General features: G+C 36.6%; 1 protein-coding gene and 1 long non-coding RNA gene across 3 annotated transcripts in view; one reads left to right on the top strand and one right to left on the bottom strand.

Moving 5' to 3' along the window:
- Positions 1-22129, top strand: part of LOC139968899 (uncharacterized) — a 126592-nt gene that overhangs the window by 54744 nt on the left and 49719 nt on the right. The window lies entirely within an intron of this gene.
- On the bottom strand, positions 115-21428 carry LOC139968865 (uncharacterized). Of its 2 annotated transcripts, none has more exons than XM_071973447.1 (10): positions 21239-21428; positions 12403-12477; positions 10550-10682; positions 9206-9375; positions 7744-7849; positions 5813-5983; positions 4738-4773; positions 3653-3767; positions 2960-3046; positions 115-2359 (listed from the first exon to the last, which is right to left on the bottom strand). In XM_071973447.1, exons 1-10 carry the CDS (start codon positions 21292-21294, stop codon positions 2235-2237), a joined length of 1074 nt encoding a protein of 357 aa, XP_071829548.1. In that variant the 5' UTR covers positions 21295-21428; the 3' UTR covers positions 115-2234. The 2 variants fall into 2 exon arrangements, with proteins under 2 accessions (XP_071829548.1, XP_071829549.1); XM_071973448.1 differs by lacking the exon at positions 21239-21428 and adding an exon at positions 16362-16522.

Raw genomic sequence — 22129 nt, 5'->3', positions numbered from 1 at the left:
GAAAGAAGGTCAACAAAATCTGCATTTCACTTCAACCCAGCTGAGTTAAAAAATAAAAAATAATAACAATTATAATAAAAAGGATTCTCAAAAATGAAAGAACTTTCCACGGTGTTCTGTATTGTATTTTATTTCAACTCTCTTCATTGTCTCCCAAGGATGATAAAGGCTAAAATCTTTCAAAAACATATTAGTAGACTTCTAGATATAATTATTATGGGAGAGAGTAAACCAGTCATTAAACCTTTAAAAATTATTCAAATTAGATACATGATTTAAAATCACCTGAAATAGTATCAAATCAATATTATCAATTGGGTGTTAAAGTCACCGCCAAACTGTCATGGCGTCTGCAGCATAATGAGTAAAGACGTTTATCGGTTATCAAACTTTCATTCGACATTGAACTGTATGACAGTAATGATATTCAACATTCTTAAACATATCACTGCAAACTTTTCCAGAATTTTCCAGAATAACGTTACCTGTTTCATCCAAATATTGAATTATGGATTATGTGTACAAACAAAGCAAAGAAAAAGTTGAAACATACAGCAACCAATAGGTTGATTAACCATCCAAAGATTTCCAAAGTATTAAATCTAGTCTATAGATGTCAGTAATTATTTTCTTTCCTGAGTTTGTCCATCCATATCACACCCATTCTTTGACATCACTCAAACAAGCTGCCATCTCACAAAGCCAACACTAAATTATGAACATAAACATTAGTGACAAATTTCTAGAAATTTGTACAAAGCAGGTACAGCAGAAAACAAAGCCAGTGCATCCTTCATTTGCATGAGGCTGCGATTATTTGTTTCTCAAAAAAAATTATGCTATCACTATCCTGTTAGACTCTTCTTAACAATACAAATTGCCACAAGTTGTCAGAGGCTGTGAGCTGATAAATATACAGTAATAGTTTTTTTTTTTTTAAGGAAAAGTCGCCCAGGAAAGAACCTGGGCACGAAAACCAAACTACCAAACGACTGATCCGCTCCTAACCCCATTGCATCGGGACTGTGACTGTGTGATCATCGTCGGGTGTGCATCACCATTCCCCTCGAAAGGGAACAGGTACTACACATGATCTTAGCCAAAGGCCGATAAATATACAGTAATAGTAGTACTTGTGTCCACTGTGGAACTTAATGGTCTTCTGTGGGAAAACTTAGTAGAACTATTACCAGCATCCTTAACAAGCCCCTGATTCTGAAGGTCATGAATATTCAAAATGGAATAAATTTGGTTCAGGTTTTGTCATTTGAACTGGAACTCAAAACCCTATAATGACCATAAAGTGAAAGGTTTTTCTTCTTTTTTCATCCTTTTGCACATACTTAAATACTAATAAGATGCTTTTCTTGCGAGACTTGAAATTTAAATCTGAGACAAAGGCAATGGGCGGGGCCTAAATATCGGTGAAAATCACAGCCAATCCGGGACAATTGTCAAACTTTTATGTGTCAGCTGAGTAAAAAGCAATACAAATTATCAACGTGAAAAAAACCCATAAAACAAGTAACAAAGATAGAAGTTTTGCAATTAATGTTCCCTATTTTGATATCTAAAGAATGAAAAGCCTGTATCATTGAAGACAACTGTTCACAATTAACACATATTAATAGGTATCAAAGGTGATTACAATACCTTTTCTTGATTGTTTACGATTACTGTAAATGATCAAAGAAAATTATGTGAATGGCTAACAAACAAGCAAGATGTTTGTTTAGACTGAGTGAAACAATTAGCAGTTGTCTTTCTTTGGTAGTACTTTTCTGGTGTTTTTTAAGTTTGAGGAAACGTGGGAAATGATGAAACTATTGTTTGTTGAATTTTAATTTATTTATTATTTTGTTTCTTTCTCTATTGTATCACATACTCAGAAGCATAAACTCTATACCAATCCTCTCTTCACATTACTACTTATTGCAAATATTGTTCTTGTAAAAGGAAAGGAACAATATTTACAATTTTGTAACTTAAATGAAGTATATGTTGTGTTTTTAGCTCTTACGAGCATTCACAAATATTAACGAGGTGTATCATTCGGGATAAAGCCTGCTGGTAAATTAATCAGTTGATGTAAAGAGCACACACTATTAATGACTATGCCATTAAGTTATATGGTTATCTGCATCTGTAATTTGTCCCAGGAATGTTATTTTTGTGCTCGGGCATCTTTGGTCCTACAATGCTTGGCTCTTGCAGGAACGAGTGTTTTGACAAGTCTATTCGAAGTTAGGTTTTCCCTCCATGGTTATCCCGGAGGTCTGGATGATGTAACTGGCACAATAATTAGCGACCTTAATACACTCTTCTATACTCTTGTCTTGGATCAGTTGCGAGATGAAGCCTGCAGGAAAGAGTAACAAGTTTAATGGTGTGAATAACTGTATAGAAACCAAACAAAATGCAAGCCCCCTTAGAAAGGTTTAATGGAACATCATATGAGACCATGATGTCCCCCACCCCTTCTCCCATGACTATATCACCCCCACCCCCTCTCACATGACTATGATCACCCCTCCCCTCCTCCATTGCCAGCTCCTCCTTCTCATTTCATCAGTCTCCACATAGGACAAGAAGAACACCTTCATGTGGGCCAGAGTTGTTGTACACAGAAGTTCATACATGTCTCAAACCTTCTTTTAGTACTAAGACTGTATGTACACTGATCTGTGGGAAATGAGCCCTGTGAACATAGTGCTCCTGATTTGCATAAAATGTCTACATTTTATTGCGCCATGTAAACTACAGATCTGTTCCGAGTATCGGAGAATCGACACTGAGCATAGCACAAATGACATATATCCCTGATACGGTGTTCAATTAATGCCAACAATCCCTGTATGCTTGTAAGTATTTTGTGGCAGATTAAAGGTCCTTATTTTATACAGCCGGTAAAGAAAAGGAGAAAAGAAAAGCTAGCAGCTTTATTTGAACTTGACATTACCTCCAACATAGCAATCTCCAGCCCCATTGGTATCTACAATATCTTCTTTTTTAACTGCACGGATGGGATACTCTGTAACTTTACCACCTGGTGACAAAAATGGAAAGCAGGTTTTAAAATTGTGTTGCCAATCTGGTTGTACATTCAATTCTAAAATGCCTATATACATATCATTATTATTTAACCAGCATTTAGAACGCTATTCACACCCCAAAGAGTGTACCATAGTGTGTACAACTTAGCCCTGGTCATTGCTAACTCGTCACACCTACACACCAAAGTGTGCACACTATTCAATCAATCTCTCCTGGGGCACCACAACCAAGTGTCCCCCAGGGGACTTCCCATAGGTTGCATCCACAAACCGGCGTACGAAACTATATTTACAAGTTACCTCGCAAGTCCCCATTTATACACCTGGGTGAAGAGAGGCAACGAAGATAAAGTGCCTTGCCCAAAGGCCCCAACGTAATGATCTGGCCAGGGCTCGAACCTGTAATCCTTACATCACAAGTCCACTGCCTTAACCACAATGCCCCCCCCCCCCAACATATGTATTTTTGTGCTCCTACATATGACTGATTAATCATCGTCTTCTAAACAATGGTTTTCCCTTTCTCTCACAGGTAGATGGTCTTAGGCTTTCCACATCAGAGGGAGGATAATGGAACACCAATCTTGAGGAGGACCTACCTTTGGCAACAATTGTTGGTAAATCTCCTTGGGTGATGACAACAACTCTCTCTCTCTTCGAGTTCTCCTTTGGAAAAGCTGCTGCTTTCAATGCAATTTCCTTCAAATCTTCTGTCTGCAAAAAGTAGAAAGAGAGAACTGTTACCCCCAATTTTTTTTTTTTGACTAAGACTTGTTCTTCTTTTATCTGCTTACTTGGGTAAGACTTTTTCCTTCCTCCTTGCTATACAACCGCATGTCAATACAACATTGATGAGGCTCGGGGCAAATTATAAATGTTCCTCTGCTTGTCCAAATTTCTGAAACATCAGCCTTTACAGGTTGTTTGGCAGATGACTAGTTGTTAACTTCAAATTCAGATTGCACAATATATCCCAAAGTCTAGAGGTAAAACGGTAAATCACCTTCCATGACTTTCGAGTTACTGGAATAAAACAAAATATACTACTGTAGGCATATGATCCATCCAAGTGGAGTTTTACTGGCCCAAAGCTAATTTTCTACGCACCAAACCTACACATTTCTCCTCCACTGTACGTATTGGTCGTTCCTTTATCAGTTTGCTACATTTTTTGGGACAACCAAATTCGCTTCGGCACGACCCAACAATAAAGACCTGGTTGTCCTAAGGACATACAACTAGATAAAAAATTCTTTGAAATTTTGCCTGTGAGGGGTCATTCTGGGTCTCCCCACCCCCTCTTTATCTGTCCCTGATTGCTATTCAAGTATGTTACTGATATGTTATACCATGTTGAAGTCAGAAGATCAGTATTAGACACTCCTCGTCATGAAAGAGTTCAGACGGCAATTCCTTTGACATCATGTCAACTGACTTTCTTTTATTGGAATTAATACTAACATTAATATTAATATTGATATATTTGCACTGGGACCACCCCAGTACTGCCAAATAGAATTGAATAGTGATTCAAACAGGGAGCTTCTGTCAAGTCTGCATTCTTAAGTTCAGCTGCTTTTGTGATGGTATTCCTCACTTTGCTGCTACCATTTATGATTCCCCTTCCCCCCCTTTATTTTTTTAAAATTCCCAAAAAATATTTTGAAAAAGACAATACACTTACCCCCATGTTCTGCTCTTTGGCATAACAAGCAAATTCCTGTAAGAAGAGAAACAATAGATAGGAGGCCATTGTTTGAAGCAATCAGTAAGGTGTGTATTGGATACAGTCGGTATGTGATGAGGGGAAAGGGAGGCAGTGAAAGAAGCGTGAAATAATTTCTTGGATTTCTTCACCAATACCAAATGAGGTAGGAGAGAAACTTTTGAACCTCCAAAAAGCTCCTTGCTTTAGCTTAAGTCTCAGTGATAACAGAAATACTGAGTAATACAAATGAAGGCGGGGGATATGTTACAGTATCTGTGTCAAAACAGTTACATGCAGTTCATAAAATCTGTTCTCATAACTTTTAAGGGATGACTAGTACCAAACATAATGAAAGTGAAAAATGTACAACATGTCACAGTATATCGGTTCATTGAACTGTAATACACTTAGACAAACATGCATAAATGATCCAAGTCACCACAGACACTGCCAATAAGGTACACTTACATACTCAATGCTTTGTCGATTTGAATATTCATATAATATGCATAATATTCCAAAAACTTACCTACCAGATATCTACGAGTGGCGAGGTTGTGAGGAGACAGGTAAGCGAGGAACGGAGTAAATAATAACAGATCGTTCTCCTGAATCTTATTCTTTTTAAGAACATTTACAACTGTATGCTTTGTCTACTGAATATTCATATAATATGAATAACATTACAGGTGGGATTTCTATCACCCTCTTTTGTCTTTTTGTTTGGCTTTCTAATTTGAAATGGACGTGAACACAGCAGTATATTTACAGTACGAAAAACAGAACAAACTCGATATTGACGGAGAAAACCTGTTTTCTTTAACGCTTATAGGCATCTGCTAACCCCAGCATAAATGGTAGATGGTTAATTTTAAGGTATGTTGCATTCTTGCATTAATACTAAACCATTTGTTAAGGGCTTAACTACTCACTAACTTACTGATTTTCAGGAAAATTACATAAGGAAACGATGAATGGTCGCGTAAATAAGACCTGTTAAAATGATTGCATTCTTCAGTCTAACATGCATGATACGACGATAAAGACTTACGGTTTCGTTTCCGAACAGGTAATCTACGTAAGGCATGACTGACATTTGCTGTTCTTTGAAGAACTGGCAGAGGAAGGGAGCCGATAAATTGATGGAGAAGATCTTGTTCTTTTCAGCTGCATGCTTCCCGAGAGCTAGCATGGCGTCAGTGGCCACTGTTAGATGGAAGCCCTGCAAGATAGAAACAAAAGGGCGGGAACACTCCATCAGTTAACTAAGTAAGATCGATCTGAAACAACATGAAACATTTCACGATTACAGGCACATCAATGAGACTGAAGAATGTTACAAATTTCATCCACTAGGTACCAAACTATTTTGTCCCAATAATAGCAGGTTATTGAGTTCATTGTCATATATTTCCTGCTGCACCATTTGATATCCTATTTTGGGTATTCACAAAAAACGATACTCACGGGTCTCTTGTAAGTATGCTCTCCTTCTAACTAGCTTACAACAATTTTAAAACTTTTGGATTTCACCTCCCATTTTATAGCCACCACTCAAAGCTATTACCCCAGAATGGCACAGTAAGATAAAATTGTTTTCTTCTTTACTGCTGTTGTTCAATGCAAATAAACTGAGTGATGACAATCTGTCGAAGGTACTTCCTTTTGAAAATTCAGAAGATAAAGTAAGAGTTTTCCAGGTTCTCCTTGTTGCATACATGTGACTGCTTGGTAGAGGAAAAGTAAAGGTCTAAATTTGATCTTGCACTGCAGTAGTATCTACACTAGTGCAACTGTAGCAGTATGTCCGCGAGCAAAACATGCTCGCACAACATTGTTCAGATTTGTTTAGAAATGTCATTACAGAGACGAACATTAAATGAAGGATATATTATGCATTAGCTAGGTTCCTTTAGGTTCCTTTCACCCTTACCAAGCTATCTCATAGTCACATATTTATTGAAAACCTAACCTTTGAGAACTAAGTGAAGTTGATCTTCCACTACAGTAGTATCAACACTAGAGCCTGCTTCTCCACCTAGTGCAACTGTAGCAGTATTCCCACCAGCAAAACATGCTCGCACAACATTGTTTAGATATTTTTAGAAATTTCATTACAGGAGACGATCATTACATGAAGGCTATAGTTGCATTAGCATGTAGGTTTGTCTCACACTTTACCAAGCTATCTAATATTCACATATTTATTGAAAAACTAACCTTTGTCTAACTTAATGATGTTTGTGATGAAAAATTATCAACTTTTTCTTCCAATATCAATATATATATTTTTTTGCTGTGGTTGTCACACAAAGCATATGAAGATGTTTTATTTTCATAATTTGCAAAAATGCACAGTTTTTGTCTAGTTTCATCATTCCTCTAAATTAGAACTTTTGGTGACTGATCCTGTTTTCAGGAACCTTAATTCTCTGTACATTAATCGACGAGTACGGTCTACCTCAAGGCAAACATGATCCAAAAATGCAGGCGTAGGATTTCAGGCTATTTGCTGGCTACATGCCAGTGGATTTCACTCTTTGCTAGTAGACACTAAGAACCTAAACATGTGACAAGTCTGAAATCGATCGTTATGACTAACTATTACTGCTTTAATCAGCAAATATCATTGGGCTGCTCTCGTAAGCAAAAACAGTTACCGATGCGGGTTGTTATTCAGGAAAATGCCAGCAAGTAATTATTTCTAGTCAATGGGTTTTTTAATTTTATTTCTTTATAGCACATGCATTCTTCAGCAAGCAGCTAAAATTACAAAATTCTAGGCCTGACACGAAGCTGTAACTCCCAGAATGACTCTTTCAAGAGGCAAGAATAATGATAAGGAGACGACCATGGGTGATTTGATTGTTTCAGGGAACCTAAAGACAAACCGGGATAAATAGAATAATAAACAGGATTAAGGTAGGTGTGTTTGCTGTTCTCCATAGCAACCACATGATTAAAAAGCTAATTTCTACTTACTGCTACATAGATTAGTTTAGCTAATTCTACGTGTGCCCAGTTCTCTGGTTGCAGTAGGTGATCTTTCTTATAGTGGTTAGCTGCAGCTAGGTTAGCCACCAAGGATCTGTGAGATTAAAAAACAAGGAAGAGAGAGAATAAATAGTAAAGAATACAATCTCCTAGTATCATTCTTGTGTCATTCAACTACAGCAATGTGCCATATTCCACTCTGGCATTACTATTACCAGAAAGCCAGTTAGCTTTGTGATAAGCTAACCGGTGCTGTGGCTGAGTGGATAAAGGCGGTGGCATTTGAAGCAATGAGGCTTAGCAATCGGGAGGTTCGTGTTCGATTCCCGGCCGCGTCATAGTAAGGTGGGTTTTTTATCCAAGAGCAATCTACGGTTTTCCCATCTGAAATGACTTTCTAAATTGAAAAGATTCCAAATTTGAGTTAAAATGTTGAATTGTAAGCTACCCGACATGTAAGTTGTAATCCATAAACCCTTGCGGGTTTCTCCCACATTTGTGTTCTCTTAAGCGACCAAAAAATAAATGCTGCTTATTATTATTATAATTCGTTGCCATGCAAGTTGCTCAACAATCAATATAACTGACTAGTAATGTAGAGCAAGTGAGTTAAATTTTGTCCAAGAATTAAGTGAGAGCCAGAAAAGGGATTTTAGTAATCCATTGTGGTCATCAACCATGTCATTCACTGGTAAGGATTTTACAGTATAGAATTTTAAAACTAAAATGTTTCAATATCCAGCAAAAACAGTTTTCCTATGTGAAGTATCTAGACACTGGGAACAATGGCCACATGACTATTCATATAATATTTAACTCAATTCCACCCAACCAAGGACAAAAAATTAAAACAAGTTTGTTCGGAGAAATCACATACTACATTACTGTATTTAGAATTCAAAAGAGTGCATAAGGATCTTGCCCCCCCCCCCAACTTCCAACAATTCTGTGAACTAAAGTTGGTTATGACTATTCATTATTTTTAGTATATTCACTGTCAGTTTAAGATGCTAAGTGCATTTCTACCAAGGAGAATATCATGCCAAGGCATTTGTTGTGGCTGCACATGTCGAAGACCTACCGTATGCATAGAGAACAGTACAGTACCATATGCATTAAGAGATCTATGTTGTCAAAATGTGTGAGAATTTGGAGTATGATCTCATCATCCAATCACTGAGATAACTTAACATGATCCTGTGTAGTATCTCTTGTTTCCGAGAGACTGGTGTAACTCACTTGACGTATTACATCCCCGTGATCATACGGTTAAATTATCAGTGTTTCGGGGGACTGGAGTTGAGAGTGGATTGTACCGTTAGGTTTAAATGACAACATTTCTTGCCTAGACAACATTTCGTGCCTAGGCTATCATCTTGGGTGGATTTTTTCTTAAAAAGTACCCTGGATATAGTTAACAAAATCTCTCGACCGAGTTGGCCTACTGTACCTGTTGTTACCGGTCAGAACGCAGGCGCAGGTACCGGTCGGAATATCCTCGTTGACGAGGTAGTTGACGTGGGCTCCAAACTCCAGCATTTTATTCTTCAGAATGGTGCCGTATTTATCATTTCCGATGGATCCGAAGAATGCACACCGCTTGGGTTCTCCCAGTATCCACTGAAAAACAGGGTTGTTAAAAGAGAAGTGACCTTTAGAAGATCCTGTCGATCAGAGGGAGTGGAAGAGGAGAGCCCGGGGGAGAGGTGACGGTAAGGAATGCAGTAAATGCAGATAATAGTACTGTACATAAATTTATCTCTATGAGAAATACCTATTGCAAAGAGTATGTACAAGAACATTGTTCTTGTGTGTATGAAAGATTATTTGACATCTAGTCAAAGCCTACAGTAGGTTCGGATACAGCCTCACTACTATGCTGCCACCATCCCACCCTAGTACTATTCCATCTCTGCTTACCATAAATTTCTTAAACTGGAAGCGACCAGTGGTGGTGGTGAGTTAAAGACAATTGTACCACTATCAGAAATCTGTCAGACTCCAGATTTGGCTAGCATCTACTGTACCATACAGCAGGGGCTTGGCAAGAATTAGTTCTGACAGGCCAAGGAGAAATATGGCACCCAACGGCACTTGAAAAGGATAGTCCAGAGGAGAGTTTACTTTTGACTTATATGAAAAGAGGACCAAATTCTATACATCAGAAGTGAAATTTTGCAAGAAATTTCCTACATAAAGTAGCATTTTAAATTGAGATACTGATCAAACGAAGCTGTCAGAGATCGGATCCAAAGTGAACTTGAAGAAAACAGGTGCGATGTATCAGTTGTACACTTGCGGTGCAAAATGATGTTACTTTTTTTTAAAGTTTTCACTTTATTCTTCTGACCTTGGATTGGATAGGGGTTCCAGCTTTACCTGATGGGATATAAAGTTGACGATATACAAACCACATTACCTTGTTCATATTGAGAATTTTCCTAAATTTTCAATTAGGAAATTGGTTGTAAAATTTAAAGGAAGACATCAAAGAAATTTGTCATTGTGCTTCGGTGTTTCAATGACATCACAACTGTTTGCTTCGAGTTTACAATGGGTACGAAAACATGTCAACTTCAAAATGATGTCATCTTGAAAATGGTATGCGATGGACATACACTGCCATTACCATTTATACACGGCCAAAGATCTGAGAATTTTTCCAGAGGGCCGCGGCGGCCTGGGCATGCTGCCCTGCGCACCACACTCTGCTGCCCCTCACCTGTGCCCTACATTGATCACCATATTACACTATCACAGTTCTACATACTGTAAAACTGTTTGTCTACCTTACCTGAGCCATCCTGATTGTATTCTGAGTGGCTCCCCCTGGAATGTAATCCACCTTCAGATTATCTACCATGTCTTTAAACATCGGGACATGTTTTTCTTCCGCCAAAATTGAGATATTATCCTCCAGATCATATCTGACGGAGAAACAAAGACCATTGGAGAGGGTTTAATAATCGGTCATAGTGAAGTGCAACCAAGGGCTCTTGATTGCAGTACTACTTTAATTCTTCATTTAATCCTCACACTTTATAGATCGTAGGTAAGAGCTTGTAATTATATAGCATGTCACTCTCCCATGTTTAAACAATCAAGGTCATCAAGTGTTGGCCAAAAATTTCAGCCTGCTAGAATCATGCTATGATTTGAGAGAGTGCGTAACAAATACTGGACTCAAAAAATAGTACCGGTCACTGGTAAAGTTGAGTTCCCTTTACTGGACCCTAACGTGGATTAAAATGCCCATTGACAGATCTGACCCACCTAAGACTGGATGACTGCAACATTAAAATGCACTGAGCATTGATAAGGTCAGCACTCACTCAGCTGGTAACTTCGTAAAGCCTAACTTTTCAGTAGACCTACAGTGAAAACCGCAACCACAGGGGCAGCAACCTTAAGCGGTTGCTATCATATTTAACAGTCATAGGCTCGGATTTTAAAACTTAACCAATACTATTGAAGGTACAGTACAGTACATACAGCAGCTACCTGTACTGTTGAGGTCTCTTAACTAATTTGCCATTTGAGCTGTGGTTATCTCCTGCGATCAGACATGCCCATATGTTGTATAATGCAGGGCCATACAGCACACACCAACAAACACGAAATAAAATAAGTCTACATTCCTATAAACCTGAAAAGGGGGGAGTTTTTTAAAGTTAACCTCACTCACTCACAAAAGAAACAAAATCTGGACATATCCTCACACACAACCTTGCCCTTGGTGGAAGGTAAACAATAGATGTCAGACAATACAGACATTTCTCACAAGAACCAAGGGGCCTTGCAGGGAATATATCAAACACCTTTCCCCCCCCCCCCCCACCCTCCTTTCCTATTTTATCTGCTTTTTATACTCAGGCTTTAATGGCATTTACAGTCAATGGAACAAAACCTCCAATACAGTAGCTACTGTACTGTAATATCATAACCAGTTATTTACCATCAATTGACTCAATAACACAGAAACTATCCATGGGTTGGTTGTACTTTTCTAGAGCTTAACCTTGATATTATACGGGATGGTACTACAATACAGTAGCTCAATATTCAAAGGTTCAAAAAGTCCTTGAGGATGCAAAGTCCCCACCCGCACAAGCATTTAGCTGAAGTGAATTTAGAGCATATATAACTTACTGTAAGTTTGATAATGGTCAATGCACAAGGAGGAAACAAAATAATGCATTTTATATATAATCCACTTCTTAGTCTTTTCCAGGTAGCATTATGACTGATAGAATTGGCAAATATATTGGCAAGACTGGTACAGTAGCATAGATAGTACTGTAGGCCTACTTATTTTTCATGAACAAAGAATCTAGACTGCTTTAATTATTCTTTTAAGATATCGTCCCTTTCCCTTTGCAAAATTCTACAGTGGGTTCTCTTTCTATTTGATTTACTTATCTTCTTTGATTTCTACCTTATTTTTCTTTCCTTTCATGATTTTTTTTTTTTTAATATTTTTTTATATATATTTTTTATCACTGTAACCAAATGCAGGTCTATGGCCCAGTATGCTACAGTAATAGAAACCTTGTTCATCATGTTAGCTAGAATCTAGACTTACCTTTTCATTGTCAGGACAAATTTGATGTAAAACCCTTGAAAGCCTATGAGTCTACTTTTACTTACTTTTTCAGAAAATCCAACGTCGCCGTAGCAGAGATATCCAGCAGCGGGTTGCCTATGGCAACAATGGCACTTTCACTGGAATGAGAAAATAAAAGGGGAAAAAAATATGATTCTTACACTGTTCAAATGAAGTGGGAGAGATTGAACTCTCTACAAGGACAGGGTACTGTACACTATGTCCTGTGTATTCATGAAATAACCAAGTATAATTTACAAAATTGCAAGTTTCCTATTTAAAAACTGAAAAATACAGGTATTGTATTCATTGCATTCACTTATGGCTGTGTAGCAATTTGAAAATTTATTGCATGTCATTCTGCAGAAATATTTTGAGATTGCCTCAGTGGAAACTCTCTGTATATGACCTGGCTGACCTCATCTGTAAAGTGCACATGGGTGGGGAGGGGGGGGGGAGAGAGTCCGATTCACATTTCACAAGCTCTACTTTAAGAGCACGGTACACTCTGTCCTAACAGTATCCAGCTGTAAATCACTTGCATGGTCTAGAGCCCAGGTTTTGCAAACTTTTTGCTTGGTGACCGTGACCCTATATATTCATGTGATCAGCTCAAGAACACTCCAGTGGCAAATGTTGTGTCCTGAGGAAGGGGTCATACAGGTACAGGCATACGATTATGGGTGCTTACAGTAGCTGCACAATGGTGTTTTCTTTTGCAATTTTTGACACAAGTGAAATTATATTCAAGATTTTTCCACTTTTTCTGTACAAATGTCGGCAATGTTTTGTTCCTCCTTAAGTTTTGTCAACCCTCCATAACAACTAGGCAACACCCAGTTTGAATACCTGAGTGGACAGTTGTTTACTTTTCATTCTCTTAATTGGAGCACATTCAGACTGAAATGCTGCAATGAATTGTTAAAAGTTTTAACTTTCAACATTTTGCTCTTGATGGGCGATCTGGTAACTGGTATTGTATTCATGCTATGAGGTCACACAAACCTCCAGGCTGCATTCCAGAGTAGATAAATGATTTCATTTTAATAGTAATAGATATGAAGGTTCCATAAATTTACAGTACATATTGCACCATGTTACATCTGCCATGTGTACGATTGCCATACAATATATATCCTTGATATTTTTTTCTTGGTCATTATATTTCTAAATGATGCAATCACGGCTCTGGTAATCAATAATTATAAGAAATGACAAGCTGACCAGATTTCAAGATGCAAATTACAGTAGGCCAACTGTGCACGCTTTCTATGAGAGTTACGATACTGTTCTGTAGGACAGGTCGTTGCTTTGTTAATATACTATAAGACTTTAAATTGCTCAGAAGAACAGCGCTTTCCTTGGGACTTGACAATTGACCAGTGACCGCTGTGACAAATAGTGCCACAAACTGTCACATTATATGTTAAAGGTATTATAAACGAAGCTACGTTCCCTGACATCGTGTGTTCACAACCAATCAATTTTACATAGATCCCAGTACTTTGTGTATGAGCATTGTTTGATATGATTGTAGTACTTGAACTTTAATGTCTAAACAACAGAAAACATTATTTGCAAATTATGCATATAGTGACCAAAATAGAGCCAAGCTACAGTACAAAGATGACACCTCCCTTCCAACCCCCCTCCCCCACCCCCTCTAAAGAATTATGTATCCAGTACAGTATTAGAAATACTATCCAAGTCTGTATAAACCATTGCTTCTAAATGTGCCATAATCTCACACAAAGGGCAAATTGACATACAGTACCAGGAGATTAACCATTCCCTAAGAAATATTCAACAAAGCTTCAGCAACAAGGTCATAACCTTGTGGAGTTTGTACAGGTTAGACACCCATTGTACTGATTAGACATTAAGCCCTACTGTATACCACACTGACTAAACACAGTATGAACCAATTGTAGAAGAGTACATATATACTGTACATACAGAGCAGTTCCAGCAAGGCCATGCAGCCCACAAACATTATGTTCAATGTAACACAATTTAGCAGGGAATTGTTTCAATTGTGGATATTGCACAGAGCTCTATTCCCCCCTTTTATTCTTCTTTATCTATTTATTTACATGTGTTTTTTTTTAATTTAGATGTTTCAAAATCCTGTTGATAGTGAATGTCATATGGTTTCTGCAGGGTAAAAAATCCATGAAATACTAGATTTAGTTATTACTGCATTCTAAATGTGACATAATCTCACACAAAAGGCAATAGACATACTGTACCATGAGATTTTACCATTCCCTGAGAAATATTCAACAAAGCTTCAGCAACAAGATCAAGGCCATGCAGTCTACAAAAATTATGTGCAATGTAACACAATTTAGCAGGGAATTGTTTCAATTGTGGATATTGCACAGAGCTATTCCCCCCCCCCCCCCCTTTTGTTCTTCTTTATTTCTTTATGGTTTATTTTTGTTGTTTAAATTTAGATGTTTCAAAATCCTGGTTATTGTGAAATGCAATATTGTTTCTGAAGGGGAGAAAAAACACATGAAATACTAGATGATTTATTACCTAAATGATTATTCTGTAATACTGGTTCTGTATCATATTTCTGGATCTGTATGTCACAGTATGCATATACTGTTCTATATATATATGAAAAGTTCTATAGAAGGCAGAATACAAAACAGGTCAATTTTTTTCCTTCTTTTTTTCTTTCAAACTGCAGCTAAGAAAGTGCTTGCTTTCCAAAACTTTCCAAGAAACTTTATTTTCAGGTCACTTGTATGACAGAAAAACTGTACTGAATTTAATTAAAACCAGTCAAATTTATCAAAGCAAACCAAATTGTGTTCCAAAAAAAGGGAGTAAATTGTAAATTGGTTGGTAATTCCAGCATTTTTAGTTCAACCTACAAAGTAACAACTAAAGTATGATTGTTACTGAACTAGAACTATTACAATCTGCTGGAAGTTATTATTTTCGGTTCAACGAACAAGGCGAACCAAAAAAATTCCATTTGACTTTAGTTTCGCAGACACTGCCATATCTGTTTAGTAATTATCAGATGTGCACAGTGATGTCATAATTTCTCATTTGGACAGAATTTTGCATTAAAACCATGAAAATCTAAATCTAAAAGTGATCAAGTAAAGTGCACACTCATATATGTGACATTTAGCATTGAGCTAGACTACTGTACGGTAACCGACCATAGAGCAGGCACTCGGTTTAGAGGCAGAGACAAACAGTTTTATATTTACGGTACTTAATGTACTGTAGCTACAAATAAAGTGTTTAGAGAATTAACTACTTTACTGGCAAACAAAATCCTAACCTTATCCTTCACTAAAACTTAAATATGATTGCCAAATTAAACAGCAAGTTATTGAAGGTACAGTAGACAAATACCTATCTTTTGTTAAAATTTAAAAAAAAAAAACAATCCTTGATTGGAACCCACTCGAACTCCTCTCATTCCCTTTGATTGTTTAAAAGGGTAAAAGTTGAAATGTGGTACAGTAGTTCACCAATGGCTAAGCTACAGTAATCCTGCCTCATTTTGGACGAATCTTAAAAGCACAGCGAGCCTCAAAGTGTTTACATTCAAAGGCCATCACTCATCAGCCATGCACTCCCCCTATGGCTAGCTGCACCCTCCCTCTCCTCCTCCCCAATAACTCATGCTGGGGAGGAAAACTAAGGCTTCTATTCCTTTCAGACGCCAGTGGTCTATAATACAGTACTACCTAGACCCCACATTACCACAGGAGTGTATGACATTCTCCCCTTTACTGTACAAAAGGAACATATATATAAGAAACTACAATAAAGTACACATACATGTTCCCTCATGAAAGGCGAAGTCTAAATCATACCCACAAAATACAGTACTTGGATTCATTTAACCATCTTACTAACATACATGCAACCTGTCCATTCTCAAACTACTGCCAGTAGTGCACAATTAAAAGATTAATTAGTGCACAATTGAAAGATTACCTTGAACAAAGAATTACAAATATACACTTACCCAACAGACATGCTGACCAACAATTTTTCAAAAAGCTTTCCAATAAATCCTTCCAAAGACAATTCCCAATATTACCACACTAATGCAAATAAACTACCCAGATCACCTACAGTGGGCAGCATGTGTGCTATTCAAGATACCAGATCAGAAAGAATGACAAGGTGCATGGGCTAGCATGTTATAGGACAATTTTAACCTGCACAGATGAGCAAACACAGCTGTTTACAGAAGCTTGTACATGCCATAACAGATTTCACAAAACTCGAAAGGTCTATTGTAAGTAACACACCAACCATGCTTTGCTTCTGTTCTGCATCACAAATTTCTACAGTGTAATTTCTAGACTTCAGCAACTACAGTATACAGCTGATCAATATAGAAATATGTCAAATTGACAAGATTTCTATTTTGTTGTCATTTATACATCTTGGGGAAATGATTTCAATATCCAGTGCAATGTCTTCATTGGACAGGTTGGAGAAAGAATTTGAAGACAAAGAACCAGGGATTGAAGTACAGTGCGAAAACATACATTCAAAGTTGCCATCAAATATGCTAGATTTGCCACAATTGGTCACAGCTATTGTGGTGAACCTGTTACACAATTACTGTACAATACAATATTTCTTGAAAGAACCTTGCCTAGATCAAACATCTTGCAGGATGACTTCATTTTAGTCTAGATATGTTATAATCCAAGAAAAAAAGTCAAATTTGAGTGCTAGTACAGTAATGTGTCTATAGCCATTCCAGTTTTCAAGCTTCTTTTTTCTTTTCTTTTTAAGCCTTTTTTTGAATGCTAAATCTCTGGCATGCTAAACTGATGACAATGATGAATACTAATTTTTAATATATTGTCCTACCATTTCTAATGACTCAACCAATCTATGTTTCTTTTTAATGGCAATTAAACAACTGAGCACAGCTGAATGATATTCAACAATTAACACCCTTTGCTTCTGAATTTTTTTGCATTGCATTGTAATTTAATGGTACTTGTGGTGATAACATCTAACTTATTTTCCCATTGACTTCTACAGTATGTTACATCTGAGGAACTGCATTTTAAATGAACTGTGACTGTTTGTTTAGATTAAGTAGTTCCCAGCCACTGCAGTCCATGAGCAACTTTTAATAATTGATGACTCATCAGATGTTAAAATGGTCTCTTCTCAGAAATGGGCATTCTTCAAAAATAAAAAAAATGGTATAAACATACAACCTACACTGAATGCACGGTTCTACATATAATGATCAACAACATATTTAAAAATTATTTTGTGACTATTTCAGTAATTGTTTAAAAGGATACAGTCAAGGAGGAAGCTTTATTTTTGACTTAATGAAAGAGGAGCATACTTTCAGCATCCTAGTGAAATTTGCCAGAAATCTCTACGGAGCGTAATCCAGATACTGAAAACCCAAACACTGTTTACAGCTATTAGAGCTCTCAGCTCTGTCAGTGTTCTTTTCATTTTGAATTTCATCAAAATGCACGTTGTGGTGGAAAAAATTATTTCCCCCCGTGAATTAATTTATTAAAATATTTCAGAGAAATATAACAAAATATTTTCATAAATCACCAGTCTTCAATTGCCATGTTGACATCATTCAGTCTGCTGTTGCCAAAGGCGTTCACAAAGTATTGCACAGTGCACACGGTATTTGAGACATTCAAAATGTCCCAAAGTACGCACCACAAAAAAATGTTACACTATGAGGATGTGGTTTGAACCTCAACATGCAGACAATGTCATCTAGAAAACTAGAAATTGCACAAAGTTTGTTCATTTTAGATGCAAAAATTGAAATATTAACCTAAAAACTATAAATTAGCAAACTGCATTCAGATGTTTATAATTTATTTTACTCAGTACTACATGAATCACTTTTACTTCAATGATGATTGTGAAGTTTGATATTTAAAGTACATCCTCAAAGGGCCATCAACCTTTAGAAGCATTAAACACAGAAGTTACAGTAATATCTATTTAAACTAAATCTAAAAATATCTAAAACTAAAAACAACCATGCATGTACGATAGCTCACAACAAACTCAAAGGAAATGATTACTGTAACATATAACCCACACAAGTGCTGCATGCTATAACAAAATCATTTGCACCAAAACAAACAAAAATATTTCAGCTTTTCCCATAGTTTCAATTTTCAGTATAACTCATCCTAACCTATTTCACTGGTCATTTCAAACCTACTTATCAATTGAATTCACCAATAAAGATAACACTTACAAGATGATATTCCACTGGTTAAAACTAAACTAAATAATCAAATTGTCAATCAAGATTTAGCAGGGTACACAATGGAACATGACCTTCACACCAATTTCCTGCTAACTTGTTCCATTTTGCACCTCCTATGATATGTACAATAGATGAGTTGTGTGGCAGAGCTAAAGTTATAGACTCTCAAGGCACTGTAGACACCACTTGTGAAAACTAACAAAGAAAAGTTAGCTTTGCCCTGCATGAGCGCAGCAGAATTTTTTTTTTTAAGAAGATAAGAAAATATGCAGCAGTACTGGTAGTACAGTGACAAACACATTAGAGCCTACTGTACTGTAGAAAAAGCCATTTTTAACTTTTACTTCTGTATTAGCACTCGATTTAAACTTAACAGAAAAGCAGTTTTAATAGCTAAACTTACAAATAAGGAAAACAATTTTAAAATTATCAATCTTGTACAACATAAATTTACAAATTGATTAAACACTTTGATTGATCAGTAATTCAAATCAGAACAAATTTGTACAATAAACGTGATATAAAGTACTGTAGGTCTAATTCACAGTACCCATCATTTACAAAGAAAACCGTTTTCTACGCTAGAGATGCAGAATTAATTCAATAAATCATTATTTTCTTACTCTATGACATTGGTGGAGATTTTTATAATGTTACGGTATATTGAAAGTTGCATGATAAGCTTCCTGTATATAAGTTCTTTTCCCCCAACTTGGAGAATTGCTGTTAGAAATGACAAGAATATTCACAGCAAAGGTACGGTCTGAACTAAATGTGCAGTAAAAAAAGGTACAGTACTTTTGCCTTCTGGTAGTAGCTGATATGTTTTAGGCACAGTATGGTATCGATCTTCAACACTGTAGCAGAAATGCTTCAGTGTTGAATTTTGAAGAGATACAGTCAGGTACAGTAGAACGTGTTTCTGTAATAGCCAGAAATAAAATACCCATTCCCACATTTTGAAAACCAAAAAGGTTTAGCCTATCCTAAATGTAATGAATATTTACACATATCGGTTTATTCCTTGGTGATAATGATCATAATTATACAAATATTAGGCCTATACAGCAAGACTCGGAAGAATGGAAAAGGGGTGTTACTAAAACGAATGACAATTGCGTTACACATAACGAATGACAATATGTTGTACACACTAAAAAATTGCGTTGACTAAAACGAATGACAGTAATGACAGCACAGACATTTGCTTCAACCGGATATCACAGTTCAGATTTCGTGGGTATCTAGATCTAGTAAAGTACGGACAAGATAAAAAAACGCACCTTATAGTAAGCGAAATTGTAAGTCTGATTTAAAAAAAAAAAAATTAACGTCATTTTTCCGATATTAATTGTTAGAAACTAACAATAATATAATCTTGAAACGGATATATTTCTATATAAATCTACAGAGGTAAAAAGCGCAGCACTCAAGCGTATTCTCACACACAATTTTTCCCTGTGATTTCTATCCGTAAATTACACCAAAACCCTGGAACCACGTAACATGCGATTTTCCTCAAATCATTTTTGCACAGAAAACCAATAACCGCATTTACTCCACTCCGTTAATCATTCTATCTCCACTCAACACTGTCCTTCGTTGTCATTCGTTGTCATTCGCTGTCATTCGCAAATGATAATTAACCCTGTACAAAGTCAATTGTCATTCGGTCATTCGTTTTAGTTTGTCCCTGGAAAAGGCACAGCAAACACGAAACAGTGAACTATGTTTTGGTGAAAATCTTGTCATTTCTTGACAAGCCTTATTATCAATAGTTACTTGATATTAAATTTGGATGATCTCTACATTACATCTGTGAAACAAACAGATATTAAACATGACTTCTTTTCATTACTGACATCTGTTATAGTTTTTTAGTGTTCGAAAAACAAACATAGAACCAAAATACTGTATGTCACAAATATTTCATTTTTAAGAAACATCTTGAACAAACTATATTTTTGTAATGGAATGAATAACAAAATGTAGTTGCAGCAGGTATTTTGGGCTTTTTGGCAGTTGCAGGAAATTCAATGATATGTGAAGCTTGATCGGGAACTTTTCGGTCGCATATATTATATCAATACTAAATGTATGCAAATTGCTAAAACATTAACAACCTGTGAAGCGAATTATCGGCTAGGCCTTCATATACTGTAACTAGTATTGATATGCTAGGCCTACTTTTATTTCCTATTAATGTTCACAATGCTAGCAAACTAATAAAATATGTTGGTTATGCCCAATTGAATTGTAGGCCTAGCACATGTCAATTTTTATTTTTTTGTGATGTCCAACTCCCATCTGTCCGAGACACCCAACAAGGTTGACTCCATTTACGTTCTGCAGCACAAATATGTACTAGTACATAAAGGTGTTGCTTATTAACAGATCAGGATAGGAGTTATAGCTGATTATTTCAAGTTTTCCATAGTGACCGAAATCTCCCGAGATTCCCGCTATACTGTGTAAGGACTGTATATGACTCGTACTCATGGTAGGCTACACTAATCGATACTAGAGCTAACACACTAGTACAACATTAGAAGTATTAAGTTAGCATAGTTACTGACTAACAATCGTGATCGATCATGATTATGAAAATTTACCCGACTTCGATCTTCGCCTTTTTGATTTCAGGTTCACCATTATTTGAAGCACTCATTTTGAAGTATTGATAATAGCTGTAGTAGCCTCTTTAAAAAAAGATGGTTTCCCGTATCACTGACAGGTATACAGAATGTACTTCCGCTTATGCAGCATACAACGTGTTCAACAGAAAGAATTGGGGTTAGATCTGAGCTAGCTAGCTGAATACACAATGACACTACCGCAAATCGTCAGGGTACGGAACATATCTAGGCATACACATACATGTGCACCACAGCACATCTGTGATATGCACCCACGCAAAATACAAATTTGAATTCTCGGACTCAGGAAAGCAATTTAGTACCGAAGCTAATAATGATCATTCAGTTACGATAGAAAACTGTTTCATTATTTAGACTAATTAATTTTTACTTTTTAGATACCTTCTGCATGTATTTAGATTTTTTTTTTGTCAAACTGGGAAAAAATACTTGTTTGATAATTAGCTACCTCAAAGTGCATAGTGCGAAAACGAAATCGCATTTAAAACAATTGTTATAGAAGTAAATACGGAATACAAGAACGAAAAACTACTCTCTCTGTCAACATACCGTAAGTATTCTGTTTGTCTTATGTGACATGTTGAACTTTACCATGCCATACAAAATTTTATCAATTAAGAATCTTTAAGAATTAAGAAATCAGGCGCGTAGCCAAGGGGGGGGGGGCGAAGGGGGCAGCCGCCCCCCTTGAGCATATATATATATTTTTTAATGTTTTTATGATATCGCTAGTATTTTCAAAAGAGAAAATGCTAAGATGCAACTTACAAGGCCTGGAAAGTGCCATTTCCAGCGATCTGGGAGGCATTTTCAGCCAGGGATTTATTAAGTTAATGAACAATTAAT

This window comes from Apostichopus japonicus, chromosome 6, assembly GCF_037975245.1.
Source record: "Apostichopus japonicus isolate 1M-3 chromosome 6, ASM3797524v1, whole genome shotgun sequence".
Lineage (NCBI taxonomy): Eukaryota > Metazoa > Echinodermata > Holothuroidea > Aspidochirotida > Stichopodidae > Apostichopus > Apostichopus japonicus.
This window is presented reverse-complemented; position numbering and strand designations above follow the sequence as displayed.

Coding starts and splice junctions, on each gene's coding strand:
- LOC139968865 (XM_071973447.1), bottom strand. CDS start 21,294: ATGAGTGCTTCAAATAATGGTGAACCTGAAATCAAAAAGGCGAAGATC. Junction 7,850..9,205: donor GTTCTGACCGGTAACAACAG/GTACAGTAGGCC, acceptor TTAATCTCACAG/ATCCTTGGTGGCTAACCTAG. Junction 5,984..7,743: donor CTAAACTAATCTATGTAGCA/GTAAGTAGAAAT, acceptor TCTATCTTGCAG/GGCTTCCATCTAACAGTGGC.